Source organism: Anthonomus grandis, chromosome 11 (assembly GCF_022605725.1).
Source record: "Anthonomus grandis grandis chromosome 11, icAntGran1.3, whole genome shotgun sequence".
In the NCBI taxonomy this organism is placed as follows: domain Eukaryota; kingdom Metazoa; phylum Arthropoda; class Insecta; order Coleoptera; family Curculionidae; genus Anthonomus; species Anthonomus grandis.
Window position 1 is genome coordinate 27,084,026 of NC_065556.1, and position 15,645 is coordinate 27,099,670.

A 15,645-nucleotide genomic window follows, 5' to 3' on the forward strand; every position below is an offset into this window, starting at 1 on the left:
GACAAAACTGCCTTCTAAAACCAGTTTGACGTGATGACTGTAAAATTGTAGCGCACTAATTTCTTCAACATCTTAGGGTGGGAAAGCCAAATTATTTTAACATGCCAGGTGAGTAATCTCCATTAATCGACACAGTGCATGTTCAACAAACGATTTCCAGAATACACCTTCGAACTAGAAAGAACCCCGTACTATAACAGCCGTCGCGACTTATTAAGGTCGATCCTAGCGCCGAAATTGTCCGATGCCAAGAGGAATTTGGGCGATACTTTGGCCAAAGTGGTTTTTGACCAATGCGAAGACGCTTTACGCGAAGATTTCGGCCTGAAGACGCCGTTACATGGACCCGGAAACGTCCTGTGGGTGTCTCCCAGTGATCTTCTGATCGGAAAAGTTGCACTTAAGCCACCGTTCACCCCGAAATGTTTGCAAGCCTTGACCCATAAAGGGATTTTGGGTAAGATGGAATTCCAGCTGGACCATATCCTCAGCCCTTACATTTTCTTCCTGAGAGATTATGGAAAATGTTATGTTTTCTCTATTGTTGGTGGTTTTGGTAACAAGCTGAAATTTCCGTAGAAATTGGTGAAGGCTTGGAAAAGAAATTCAAAGAGGACATGGAAAGTGATAAACAGAAAGCCCTGGACAAGTACAAAGCAGAACTGCTCGCCACAATTGAAGACAGAATGAAATCCGAAATTAAGGATGTCGAGATAAGGGAACGCCTGGCTTGCCACATCGAAATGGAGAAGAAGCAGGAAGAGTTTGGGGTTACCCTTAAAGAAGAATTAAGTGAGAAAGTAAATGACTCATTAAACCTCAAGCTTATGTTTCATTTATAATTTAGATAAACTGGAAATAAGAATACGCGAGCAATATGAGCAAATACTAGCGGACCAGAATCATCAGTTAAGCACGAAATGGGAAGAGAAGGTGCAAAAGGAAGTAGAAAAAACGGTGGACATGATGACCAAACAGTACCAAGAAAAATTAGCTGAGCAAGAGGAGAGACTGTCTTATGCATTCACTTTGGAAATAAAGTACAAAACCATTGAACAATTAATTTCTTTTACCTCATACTCCCTTTTAGGAAAGAACAAGTTCTAAGAGACCACGAAGCGAAACTAAGCAAACGAAAAATGCACGACACGTTGCGGCAATTAAAACACCACCTGGAATGTACGAACTTGGTGAACATGATGTACATTTTGGCCACCGAACGTCAGAAGTGTTGCGACCAGAAGCAACTGATCGAAGATTATTACAAAGCGGAAATTAAAAAGCTGGAGAACCGTCTTAAGGAGAAAAACCTGGCAATACAGGGCCTCAAAGAGGAAAAACAAAAGCAGATAAAAGAAGTGAACATTAGGGAGATTTGCTTGTTGGAGGTCATAAAGCAGTTCCAAAAGTTCATTAATTTCGCCTTCAAGTCTGCTCCCACACAGGCGGAATTTTTGCTTTCGGTGGAGAAAATGATGGTGTTCGAGTTGGCTAAGGAAGTTTCCACAACACGTAAGTTTGTGTTGATTCATACCATAGAAGTGCTAATATCGCCATAAAATCTTGTTTTATATACAGTAGCGCTTTCGTAAGAATCATAGCTGTACAACTGCCCTTGTAAAAGTAACTGATGACATATTTCAGGTGTCTGATAAAAATACTGTTCGAGTAGTCGACAAGTTAGTAATCAGTATTAAAATATTTTTTATTGTTAGGTTCTGGATGCTACACACTTAAGAGCCAAAAACTTGGTTTGCAAGAAAACATCTAAATTAAATAGTCATTTATTGAACAAATAAAAATGATAATATATAAGAAAATAAGGGATATTGAATTTTATGAATTATAAACTAAAAAATTTTTATCTATCGTATTTTTTTATGAATGCAAGTAAAAGTTTAGGTATAAGCGGTATTTAAAGAGATTTAATACGTAAGAAGTTTTTGATATTTTTTTAACTTTTGTTGAGCTGTTACAGTATTGAACTTAATTTTTTGTATATTATGTACTTTAACGTTTTTGGGTTTAATTTTTTTTTTGTATTTTACAGAAGTAGGACAAATATAAATTTAGAGTTGATGCATATTTAGACGGCGCTATCTTTGAAATAAAATACAAAAATATGACTTGTTTCACTATGGAAATTGACAAATTATTGTATTCTGATAGTCATAAATGTTATAATTAAAATTTGAAATTTATGGAGTATGAATATTTCGTAATCAGGTGTGTTGTATAATAAAAAGCTATACTTGTCGCATCACATACAATGCGTAAAATTTAATGGATAGCAGTCAAGTTGTCGAGTAGTTTGTAATGATGTTTCTCTAAGGATCTACACTCGATCCCCTTTTCTTTATTTTGATTCCTTCTATGCCGACGATACATAAATTTATTTGTCATTTAGGCCGGAAAATATCGATGACACCAATGTCAAGTTTTCTGAAGATTTTAGTTCCCCGACAAATGCCTCTAAAAAGCAATGTTTAAGTTTTAATCCTCAAAAATGTCAGATGCTACTATTTCATCTGGCATTGACTAGAGAGCAGTACAAATTTAATATTAATATTCCTATTGAGCAACAACTTGATTGCTCAATAAGTGCTAAAAATCTTTGAGTAATTCTGGATGTAAATTTAAAATTCTCCGAATACGTCATAACTGAATTGAGTGAGACTTTACTGAACTCAAACTTATATATAATCAAAGATATCTTTTGAGTGTTGTGCTTTTAATAAGTGCAAAACCGAGAGAGATCAAACAGCTACGAAGAAAAGGACTTTACATTGTTTGATGTAACATGAAATAATTCTTAATATCTGTACCAACAAATTAAGTTTAGGCGCTATATGATAAAAGTGCTCTTTTTTGAAAGATCATTCGAATACCAGGTCCTATGGCTTCATATAATTCAAACTCTTTTTTTTTTCTTATCTAATTTCTTTTTAGTTTTAATCTTTTCCCGAAGATGCTAACATCAGTAGTGAAACACGTGTCGACAGTAAAAGAAAGAGTTTTGGTTAGTGGTAAAAGTTTCTCGTGATTAAAAAAATAAACATGCTTACAGAAAAAATATTTATTTATTTATAAGTTTAAAATGTCTATATACGTTGTGTACCTGTATGTCCTCTTAAAGTACATATAAAACAGCAATAGTGTATTTATTTTCTGTCCTAATTAAACAAAGCTACTAAAGCTAGCAAACTAAACAATTTAAAAAAAAAACAATTTTAAGTTATTTATTGATCTTATCATAATTCATCCCCATCAAGTCAAATAGGCGTATCTCAAAATACTTAGTTCTAAGGAAAAAGAGTTTCAAAAAAATAATAAGTTTTAAAATTGTGGTAAAAATTAAAGATGCGTATTAATATTTTATACTCCCTACATAAAGTAGTATATGTGCTTACAGAATTTTTATTATAAGTTACAGACCTTTAACCTTTATATGATCATCTCTTAAAAGAGATACGCCTATTAGTCGTATGCTAAAATTTTGTTTCTTACTGAAAATTCATACTTACGCCTTATAAAAAATACAATTAATTTGCTTTAAACAACTTAAACTTTATTTATAACAAAAAGGAAATATAAGTAAATTGAAACGTGTAAATCAAAATACTCATTTTTAGATATAACCAATAACATAAACACTCAAGAACAAAAACTAAATTCAAGTTTATTTATGAAAATCGTATTAGGTTGACATTTGAAATTGCACATTTTGCATATTTTGCACTACACAACTTTATTCTTAAAAAAAAAGCAAAGTAAATGAATTCATACTCAAGAAAACGGTGGTTTTTAGAAGTTACTAAAACTTTAAAAACAGACCTAAATCAAAGAAAACGTTAGGTATAGTAAGAAGTTGCCAATGTGGTAAATTTTTAAAGAAATCAGCATGTTCTTTGAGTTTTATTATTGGCGTGGAGTCACTACATACGGCCATCAATTCTTTATATTTTTCAGATATTTTTGGGCCAATAGGATCATTTAACAAAGATGGTAAAGTCGAGATTTTAAAGGCTGTTCGTTTTAAAGTAATATATTTATAATCTTCTTGCATGTGGCTGTTTTTAAAATAAATATTTTCGGTGCTATATTCTTTTACCGTTTCTTACCGAAAGGATCTTAAGATTATTGAAACTTTTTTAAAATTCATAAAATCGTCGGACATGGACAATGTATGGATTATTCCTTCTAGCAAGTTTTATAATTGAAGCCAACTGGGATGGTAAAAATAAATCGCCCCATCGTTTAACAGCATTATCAATTGCACTATAAGCAGAGTCACCTTCATTTTGACCGATCAAAAAAGAAATAGAAATAGTGTCTATATTTTTAGACAAACTTATCACATACAAGAACATTGATATTACTATTGAATTTTTATTTTGACCACTACATCCGCCTGAAAATGAGTTAATATTTGTAATGCCGTTGTCATCAAGAAAATTTAGGTATTTAAATAAGCAAGTGGAAATTTCATTGGACCTCGCTTACTTAAACCTTCATGCCACAATAAACAATGGCACTCTTTAGTCTTAATGTTATATACAGTCAAGTTATAATTTGCTAATCTGCGTTTATAAAATTACTTTAACTCTCATTAGTGATTGGTAAAGAAATCACTTGCTGAAGGTCGAACACAGCGCAAACTTCTAAAGGATTAGGATTACGTTTTTTGTGTTGTTTTTTTTTGCGAACTTTTTCTTTTTCAAGTACATGCTGCTGGTAGGGTTCTTCTAGTTCCAGCTTTTTGACAGGATTACCTTTTCGATATGTAAAACACAATTCGCACTGATTTTTTGGATGATGAAGAGATAAATGGAGTCCACGAAGAACATCAAGGTAGAGTACATAACTAACTTGCTCAATATATAAATCACGCATGGTTCAGTAAAGTAATTGTCATCGGGTGTAACTTAACATTATTTAATTTACTATAAAGTCTAAGGGACGTAAGTCGACATACGCCTGTTCGTCGTATTTCAAACTTCAATATTTTCGTTTGCACCATACGACGAAGGGACTTTCGCAAGTTCTTTTCAAATTTATTATTAGGAGTTACGCCCAGACCTATTTTGTTTATCTGAAAACCAAGAGATACGCCAGTATGTCATAACAAAATATATAAGAAAGCAGTATGTTTGACAGGCTTATCTCAAAATTCGTATTTTTTGAGATACGCCCCTTCGACTTAATAGGGACGAATTGGCATCAAGTTATAAGTTTCGAGGCTACATAATTAAGAAACCTAGTGATATATTTAATTGATTTCTTTATTATATAATTCATTGGCAGAATATAATCTCTATAGGCTCTCTCTGCAGATTATTTTTAATATATAATTTTGATTTATTTTAAATGGTCTCAATAATTAGACTGATACGCCCCATCTCATGTTATAAGTCCGTAAAATACTTGTATGGGTAGTTCTCTGCTTAAAAAATCTCAAAGAATATAGAATTTATGAATGAGTCTTTGAATTTTATTTGCCAAACCTGGTCTGTCCACTTCAGTTCGAGGTTGGCCAATCAAATAATTCCCAGATATTTCACATTTGATACAGTATTAATTTCAAGGTGTGGGCTTATTTGGCTAATCAAATTAAAATTTGGCCTGTTGGCATTTCTTATAATAAAAACAATGAAATTGGTTTTTGTAATATTTAATGACAATTTATTTAAATCTAGCTATTTTTTTCTGACCTCATCCTATAATAGAATCCCTAATCAATTTAAAATATTGCTTGCTTTACTAAAATTTAAAGGGGAATTACATACCGAATATTATTATCTTGAATTCATATAGGTACTAGCTAATAAGATTCTCTATTTATTGTTTATCATTATTTATCAGTTATTGAAATAAGTTGTCATTCACAAGTCATTATTATTTATCTTCCTATAGCTGTTCCCAAAGTCAAAGAATCAGCAATAGTGCCGTGGCTGCATGATGGTACATCAGCTCAATCTGTGTCATCTGCAGAAGTCTCTTCTCTGGACATCAAAGACAACCATGACTGCTTAAACGAACTAAATCCGCCTCTGAAGCTGCAGTTAGGCGAGTTAATTGACTTTTTCCTTTTTAATAAAAACTATCTTTGATCAAAAATGTTCTGACTTTAGACGAAAGCGATGCACTTCCAGCGATATATTTTAAAAAGAAAACGTACATCAGGGAAGATTTCCGGGATATGTTGGACGTTGGCGTACCGATGACGCCTAGCAACGATCTCTGGAATAAAGACGTCGAGATTTTGATGGATAAATGGGCAGATATGGTGAAGGATGACAAGAAACCTGCCGAACGCAGATCTAGAATGGCATCCGATGATACCCATGTCGATTTATATGAAGCTGATAAGACAGATTCCGTTTCGGAATACATTATTCCCGAGAGGTTTTTTAGCGTAGCATTCATGCCCTCTATATACATATAAAGAAAACCCTTAATTTCAGACGAAAATCGAACAAATCTGTGGTGCAATTTGTTAATAAAGAGGTTAAAAGTGAGGAACCGGAGAATCCGTCGCGAAGACTTTCGGTAGACTCAAAACGGACCTCACGTAGGAGCTCCATAAAGCCTACTGCCTATTTTTTCGTTCCTCCTGAGGGGACCCCTGTACAAGAAATAATGGTAAATAAAATACTAATATATATGACAAAATCTTTATTCAAGCAAATAAATAAATACAAGTTATCCTAAATTTATCAATACAACCTCTTGCAACCATCACTAATATTTATTTATCTTCCTTTAAAACACAAAATACTTGTTATGACATGATTCCATTCTGCTAAAACCTTATTTAGGTAAACAATTAGTCTTATTAGTAAAGAACATTCAATAGTGTTCTTATTTATTCTTATATGTATTTTTGAAACATGAAATTTCTCATTTACATTTAATAAAAAGGGCTGAATGCAAATGCCTCCTATTATCTAGTCACTGAATATCTAGTCAAACTTTTTGACTTGAAGGGGCCTTAAGAACCTTTTTAATCAGATCAACATTGAATTCGACTTGTGGACCCCATATAATAGAGGCATAGTACAAGTGAGACCATACTTAGTGCATTGTATAATGATTTTTGTAATTCGTAATTGTTGATAGAAATATTCAGATTTGCTATAGTTTTATCCACACTAATCTTTCAATTATTTTGTAATAACCATCTATAGTACAGCAATACGACCTAGTATGGTAAAGTTATTTCTAAAGTATAACAACACTGTCTTGTCGTGACTTTTTAAATCTGTCAACTATAGGCTTAACACAAATAATGAATACAATTCTTATTGTACAAAATTGAACTAGAAGGGTCATTTATTGTAAGTATTATTATTTAAATAGGTTTTAACATCTTTATGATCATTCTCATCATGGAATCAGCGTGAATCAGTTGACTTTCTTCGTGTGATTCTCGACCAAAACCTTGCTTGGAATGTCCATAATAACAAATTGAGTAAGAATCTTACAAGTAAGAATTATGCAATATTTCAGATTACCTGCAGGTCTACTATACTATTCAACAATTTCTTCTGCCTTAACATATGGGCTCTTAAAGATAAACAGATCCTTACAATTGTTGAATTATTCAGTGTGCCTTCTACGTATGTGCATACAAGTCACTATGCAACATGTGACTCGAACAATCTTTACATTCCCAGTGCTAGAATAACGTAGGTACAAAAGACTCAGAAATAACATCCTTAAACATCTTTTACCATTTTCCAAAAACAATTCAGTCACATTTAATGGCGGAAAATCCACATTGACATTGGAGGAGTACTTAGTTATTTGAGAAAATATGTAACAAAAATTGGTCAATGTTCATACCTTTGCTCTCCTCTTTTACTTTTTTGTGCTTACGTTAATATTTTAAATTGTTTTGATGTACCTATATGTATTGTGACTGTTTTTATTTAGGATAATAATTATTGTGTTAGTTATATAACTTGTATTGTCTTAGTTTAACTTTTTGCTTGACAATTCAAAAACATAATTTTAATTATGTAAAATAAAAGATTTGATATTGATTATTTCTTACAGTCATCAAAGATTATATTTTTAGGTGGACAAGGGCCTGAAGCCAGTCTCTTCCATGCTTTTAGCGGCAAAGGATTCACTTGAACTACTTAAGGAGAACAAAAGAAAAAGTGCTGTAATAACCACCCCTTCGATTGATAATTCTTATGTTAATTCTTCTATTCATTCAAAAGAAGTTGTACATCCACTTGATGAGCTTCCAGTACTTAAATCAAGTAAGATCTTGATACTTTATATATGTACAATTATCCTTGGGTCCATGGTAATTTGTTATAGTAGCTCTCTTTATGTACATTAATCTGTATATAGCCAAGTTGATCTTTATTCCCAGGCATCAAATCAGAAAGTTACCAAAAAGAATTAGTGGTGGAAACAAAAGACTCCCTCCTAATGCGTATGACCAAAATGGTAAAGACCCAATCCTCCCGGGAGTTTTTGACCACACCCAAGGATTCCATTGAATTAAAGAAGCAAAGTTTCCAATCAAACGAGCTGAAGAAGCGCGGTTCCAAGTTGATAACCGCCAAAAATTCCATAGAACTCCTGAAGGAGTCCTTGCATAAATTATCAGTCCCTTCAAGTTTGTGTCAAAAAAGGGATAAAGAGGAATCTGGAGATCATATGAAGAGGGCACAGTCCACAAGTTTTGCTGGTAAGTTATCACAATCTTAGCATGACTCTGGTACAATACTCTAGTTAGATTTTCCCTAGACATTTTTAATATAATTATAACATTAGATTGAATGTGTTTTACATTTACAAGCTAGTAACAATCATGTAAATGTAAAACACATTCAATCTAATGTTTCACCTAGCCAACTAACTCTAATGTTAAATATTCAATCTCTGCGACATAAAACTAGTGAACTTTCACTTTTTCTGCATGACTTAAACTATCCTAGTATTTTATTACTTACTGAGCACTGGCTTAAACCGGGTGAGCTTATTGATCTACCAAATTATGTTATTTTGTCTAGTTTTTGTCGGATTTTGTCTTCACATGGTGGATGTATGATATTATTATGTAAAAACTTGTTAGAACACAACTTTTTTTAACAGGTAGATAAATTTAACCATCTCCTAAAGGAAATGACTTTTGAATTTACTGTAATTTACTCCAAATCCATAAACTTATATGTAATTTGTATTTATAGATCTCGTCTAGGAGACTGCAGCGAATTCTTTTTAAAATTAGAGGCACTTTTATTTGAAATTCCATCGGCAGCTTACGTAGTTCTTACAGGAGACTTTAATATCAACTTTAATAATAAAAATTCTGTCTTTACTCTGCGCCTCGATCATCTAATGGGGGCATTTAATATACATATGCATGTAAAAGATTCTACTCGTATAACACAGTCAACAAGCTCCACTATTGACTATATTTATTCTAATTTTCCATATGACTCCATGGAGTGTACAGTCGCAAATTCTGCTTTATCACACCATGAGTTTATACTATGTAAAATAGCAAATATACAAAAGGAATGTAGTGTATCTGCACAGCGGTATGGTCGGATTTTTGGTATTAATAACTTTAATAAGTTTCGTCAACTTTCAGCTCTTGAGTCCTGGAATTCTATTTTCGATTTATCTTCCTTTCACACAAAAGTTCTTTGATGCTTCCTTCCCAATGATTAAAATCAAACCGAAATCCAAACCTATAAAATCTTGGTTCCCGAGGGGTTTGAAAGTATCTTCAAGAAATCTGAGATCTCTTCACACAATAAGAAAGTTCACTGACTCTCGAGTTTTTCATAACTATTTCAATTCTTACCGAGCCTTGTCTGATAAGAATCTCTAAGCAAACTTACTACTCTAACCGTTTAAGTGGTTCATCTAACAAATATAAGGAGAGTTGGAAAATTATTAATGATATTCGTCACAATTGTGGTAAGCAGTCAAGACAATGCCCTGAAGTCTCTCCTAATGATTTTAACAATTTTTTTTCTAAAATTGCTCTACAACTTCCGCAAAATTTGAACCCCTCAAAGACAACCTTTCAGCTAAGATTTTTCTCAACCTTCCAGAAACGGCGCTAAAGGCACTAGTTGACGCAATTAACCTTTCTTGGAGCAAGGGGATATTTCCATCTTGCCTAAAATCAGCTAAAGTTATCCCAATTCACAAGGGTGGAACTCTTGATAATCCTTCCAACTTTAGTACCATTTCTCTCTTGTCTACGCTATCAAAGGTAATCGAAAAACTGGTTAAAAATTAGGGATGCGCCGAAGCGTAATTTTTTCGATTCGGCCGAATACCGAATCTGTTTAAATTTTTCAATGATTCGGCCGAATTGTTATTAAAGCTATTGAGCGAACATTAAATTTGTTAAGCAAGAGGGAAAAATAAAAAAAAATTATGTCATTATAAACATGACTTTTAAACATTTATTAACAAAAGACATCACATTAAAAACCCAAATATAGGAAATGTTATTTCGATATATTCATAACAAACAAAAAAATAACTTGCATAAAAGCTAAAAAAAATAGTTCAAAAAAAAATTAAAAAAAAAACAAAAACGAACTGAAAACATGAAAAAGAGCATTATTTTTCAGTACTGGAAATTTACAGGAGGTAAATTATGGTGGATGAACAGCAACTTTTCCGCATTTTTTGGAAGTAGTCTGCTTCTAGTTTCATCATAAATATTAACTGCTTCCGAAAAGGACCTTTCACTATATACACTAGAAGCAGGGGCTGTAAGAAATTTTAAAACTATCTGTAAGTAATTTAGGAAAAACTGTTTTTCGGTCTTTCCACCAAGTAGTTAGATTCTCGGTTCTATTAATTAAAGGTAAAGACAGGTACATTTCAAATTTATCTTTAATGCTATTTTTATTGGGTGTTTTGGTTGCAGAACTAGCTGCAATTTTGTCAAAACATTGCTATAATTTACTTTGGGATGATCCTACTTTTTCACTAGTTTTATCAGATAAATTATTTTCTAAATACATTGTTTGTTGAATTCTTGATAATGGGATATCATCATCGTCAGAGTTAGTTGATTCTCCTTGTACTGAAAAATAATGCTCACACTCATCTATTATATACTGTTTATAATTTTCAAGATTATCACTTTGAAAAAATGCTAACTTAAACCTAGAGTCTAATAAAGTTGAAATTACAAAGAATTTATTTTTAAATAAAACATCGAATCTCTTTGAAATTTGATCAAAAACGATTTGCTTCATTGTTCCAACCCCAAAAAATTCAGCCTGGTCCTTCATCAAGTATTTTTTTCAACGTAACAACAGTTGGCAAAACTTCCGATATCAACGCTTCATTCGAACTCATTTTTTTGGTAATCTCTTCGAATGGTTGTAGAAGATTTATTAACGATTCTAATAACACCCACTGGTTTGATGTTAAATTATCCACATTATGATCGGCTGCATAGACAGTTAAAGCTCTCTTTTGCTCATATATTCTTTTGATCATTAAAAAGGTGGAATTCCACCTAGTTGGGACATCTTGAATTAACTTATTACATGGTATATTTAACTCTGTTTGAATTTCTTTTAATTTTGTACATGCGGCAGATGAATGGTTAAAATGTCCCACCATTTTTTTGCAAGTTGCTATTAAATCCAAAACAGATCTTTGAGTGTCTATAGTTTGGGTAATCACTAATTGAAGGGTATGAATAAAACATGACACACTAGGGATTCCAGCATCGTTACAGCCCTTTAAAATATTAGCACCATTATCTCGTACCATCAAATGAGCTTTGGAAATGTTTATATTCCACATATTTAACATATCAAAGAATACATTTTTTATTGACTCACCAGTATGACTTCCAGGAAAATGTTTACAGTTCAACACCACATGATTATACTTAAAGTTAGAATCAAACCAATGGCCCGTGAAACTAATAAAACTCTCATTTGTGTGAGAGCAAGTCCATAGATCAGATGTTAACGATAAAGAGTCTACATTTAATAAACAGTTTTTTATCACTGTCACTAAGCGGTCATAAATGTTAGGAACAATATTTTCAGTAAAATATTTTCTGCCGGGTAAGGTATATTGAGGCGCAACTTTGAACATCAATCTTTGAAAACCCAAATTAGTTACAATAGAATAAGGTAAATTATCTAAAGCAATAATTTCACCTATTGCATAATGAATAGGTTTTGCACGGTGATCGTCGATTTCCCATTTAGTACGTGACTGTAGAGAATCAGCAATTGTTGGCCGTTTTAACTTTTTGATCGCAGATTTTCCTTGGAACTCCTTATAATCGTCTTTATGTTTTCTTAGGTGGTTAATCATTGATGTTGTTGTAGCGCTCATACCAATTCCGCCTCTAGATACCTATCTCAAAATTACACTTACTACAACTTGCATACTTATTATTATTTTCAGATATCACATAATAACTCCAAACATCACTACTCCTTTTTTCCATTTTTAAATAAAGTGAGCTAATCCTCTCGCACATAAAAGTTTTTACGCGGCTCGCGAACAAAACCGAATAGTTAAAAAATCGGCAGAAGCGGACGAATACCGAAGCCGAATCGATGATTCGGCGCATCCCTATTAAAAATCGAATAATGTCCTTTTTAAAGTCCAAAAACATCCTCACCAGACTTCAATTTGGCTTCCGTGAAAATACCAGTACCAATGATGCCATGTTTAATTTCTTTCATGAGCTTTACTCCCAGATAAATGCTGGTGGAGTTTCGGCGGCAGTTTTTTGTGATTTGTCGAAGGCTTTCGATTGTGTCTGCCACAGGATTCTGCTGCGGAAGCTTCATCATTATGGATTTCGGCGGGTTTCATCTTCTTGGTTTGCTTCCTATCTGCAAGATCGGCAACAACGAGTGCTTGTAGGATCTAAGTACTCTGATTACCATCCTATCACCTTGGGAGTTCCTCAGGGTTCAGTTTTAGGGCCTATACTTTTTCTCTTCTATACTTAAATGATCTTACCAATCTTAATGTACGGGGGAAATTTACTCTATTTGCTGATGATACCACACTTATTTGGCACAGCCCAGACACAGATACTCTGCGAACTACATTAGCAACTGATCTTCAGGCAGTAAATCTCTGGTTTGAATCAAACTTGCTGTCACTAAATCCTCAAAAAACCAAATTATTGTGTTTTAAGTGTGCTCTAGACCACGTGCCTTTTTCTAATTCAGTAGTTCAGCAGTTTGATAATACAAAATTTTTGGGTATATTCATTGACAGAGAACTCAGATTTGAAGAGCATATCCTTGGTACTTGCAAAAAGGTGTCTGCAGGTTGTTTTGTAGTCAGAGCGCCTACCCTGGAGCTTGGCATGCAGTTTGGAAAGAAAGACAGAAAGAAAAGAAAGAAAATGTGCTATATTACGTAAGACAACAAAATCTTGTGTACAAGCATCCTAAAAACTAAAAAAATACAAATTCACTTTAAATTTCAAACAAACATAACATCTAAAACATTTTACCATAAAATTTACACACATAATTAAATATAACAAAACAGATTGAAAAAATAAAAAAAAGCATCTTTTTGATAACCTTCTACAAATGCTGCTTGTTTTACAGAAGCGTGCTGTACGTTACATCTGTGGGGCTAAACCAAGAGATTCCTGTCGCCCATTATTTGTTAGGCTGGACATACACACTGTCTTCTCCCATTCAGAAAGTGGCCTGCTTACTTTTTGCAAATCGCTTTAAATTTATAACCCCAAATCCAAGATACTTAACGCGTCAAGTGAACGATCTAAATCTTCCAATCCCCTCCTCCACATTAACTAAAAAATCTATTTTCTACGAGGGAATCAAAATGTTCAATCGTTTACCAGGTGGAATCAGGGAGGCAACATGTATTGACACTTTTAAACGTAAATTGAAAATACTTTTGACCGAAAAATGTTACTATTCACTGGATGAATGCTACGTTGACACATTCTAATTTTCCCTAAGTGTAAGTTTACAGTATTTGAATTTTATTTGATTTGTTTGTATGGTTTGAATTCTTTGCTGTCTTATACTTGAGGGGATAATTATGGAATTTAATTTACTTTTTATGTATTTCTTTTCTGCTGTTCTTATGTATTGTTTTCTGATGTTTGTTTTGGAACTCGAGTGTGTATGGGGTGTAGTGGTAGTAATTTAAGGTAGCTTTGTTTAGAACAATTTTTCTTTGTTACTAACAATAATGCATGTTTTTTTTTTATCTATCAAACATAATGTAACAATATAATAAGTTAGTAAAGTCTGGATCTACATCAGCTATCTGACACAGTATATGTATTAAAATTTATAATGCACATCGAGAGTGCTACAAAGGAGCTAACACCAGAAATTACAAAAAATGTTGGCACTGCACTGGTTGTATGTACAATTTTGTCAAGTATTGTTTTAGATAAATGCTTATTGTATCTTTAGTTTTTTTTCAATGTTTAATTAGCTACTTTTTAATTTGAGGAAACAATGTTGCTATTTTGTAACCTTCCTAAAACTAGCCCATTAATTATTTTACCTCTAAGTACTAAACATTCCCAGGATATCCACTTACTTTGCATCATTTCGGTGTCATTAAAATCCCAAATATCCACTTCTTGTTCACTTATAGGAACATGCTGTGAAAAATGTAAACATTTAAAAGAACTGGAACAAATCGATGCATTATCGAGCAGATCAAGTGATCAAGCTCACAACGGCCTAATGACAGAGGCAGATGAGAAATCCGTGAAAATTTCCTGCATCCAAGTGATCAATTTGGATCAAGCTGCCACTTCTCAGTCAGTCGTTTCTTTTAACGCTGAACCCATATATTTAAGAGAGGAAAAGTTGCCCAGTGTGTGTAGCAGTAACACTGCGAGAGCCAGTGGTAAAACTACTGGCAGATCAAAGGGAGTTAGAGGTGTTAAAGTAGTACAGTTTCTTTTTGTTTTATAAGGAGTTTAATTGTAGGGAAGCGACCCCAAGTGGTAAAACAGAAATCACTTTATCACTGTGAGGTGGTCGGGGATAAGGATGCAATGCAAGGAGACGAGAGCAGTTATGAGTTTACAACAAACCGAATTCACTCTTTAATTAAGTTGATGAGCGATCAACCGGATTTGATGAGGCTGTTTACAGCTGGATGTAGATAGTGTCGAATAAAGATTTAATGGGGAGTAAAAGATAACTGGTCTTTGATTTTTGATCAAATACTTTACATAATTATAATGCTTTAAATTGTCCTAGTCTAGGCACATAGGAATTTCCACAATAGACAAAGGAATTTTTAGGTATATGCCCTCAATATTTATTGATTTCTTATACAATATTGACCACTTACTTTTATCTAGTTTAATTTCTTGATTTACTGTATACTGTTTGTTCTTATTATTAGTAATTTAAAATGGAGGATTGGTATTTTTTACTTGCATAAGATAATTAGGAAGAGCATTTATTGTAAGCCTCAAGAAGTGTTATTAAGCATACCAAGAATACCAAGCTTTTGATAAAGATTGAATCATCCAGAAGGTGTTCCTCATCTGTGGCTTTTATTTCATCTTCTTCATCCTTAACCCTGGATAAGAGACCCTAAACAGGTACCAGTAAGGTGTCCTTTTATTCCAGGCATTTTAAATTAATA

The 15,645-nt window shown here is 33.1% G+C and overlaps 1 protein-coding gene across 1 annotated transcript; it reads left to right on the top strand.

Annotated features, from left to right (window-relative positions):
• Positions 1-15,192, top strand: LOC126742308 (uncharacterized). Its single transcript, XM_050448949.1, has 12 exons — positions 1-108; positions 161-457; positions 580-792; positions 848-1,040; positions 1,091-1,512; positions 5,914-6,066; positions 6,132-6,405; positions 6,465-6,642; positions 8,081-8,270; positions 8,387-8,707; positions 14,635-14,925; positions 14,976-15,192. Exons 1-12 carry the CDS (start codon positions 102-104, stop codon positions 15,155-15,157), a joined length of 2,721 nt encoding a protein of 906 aa, XP_050304906.1. The 5' UTR covers positions 1-101; the 3' UTR covers positions 15,158-15,192.
• The last annotated feature ends 453 nt before the right edge of the window (positions 15,193-15,645 follow it).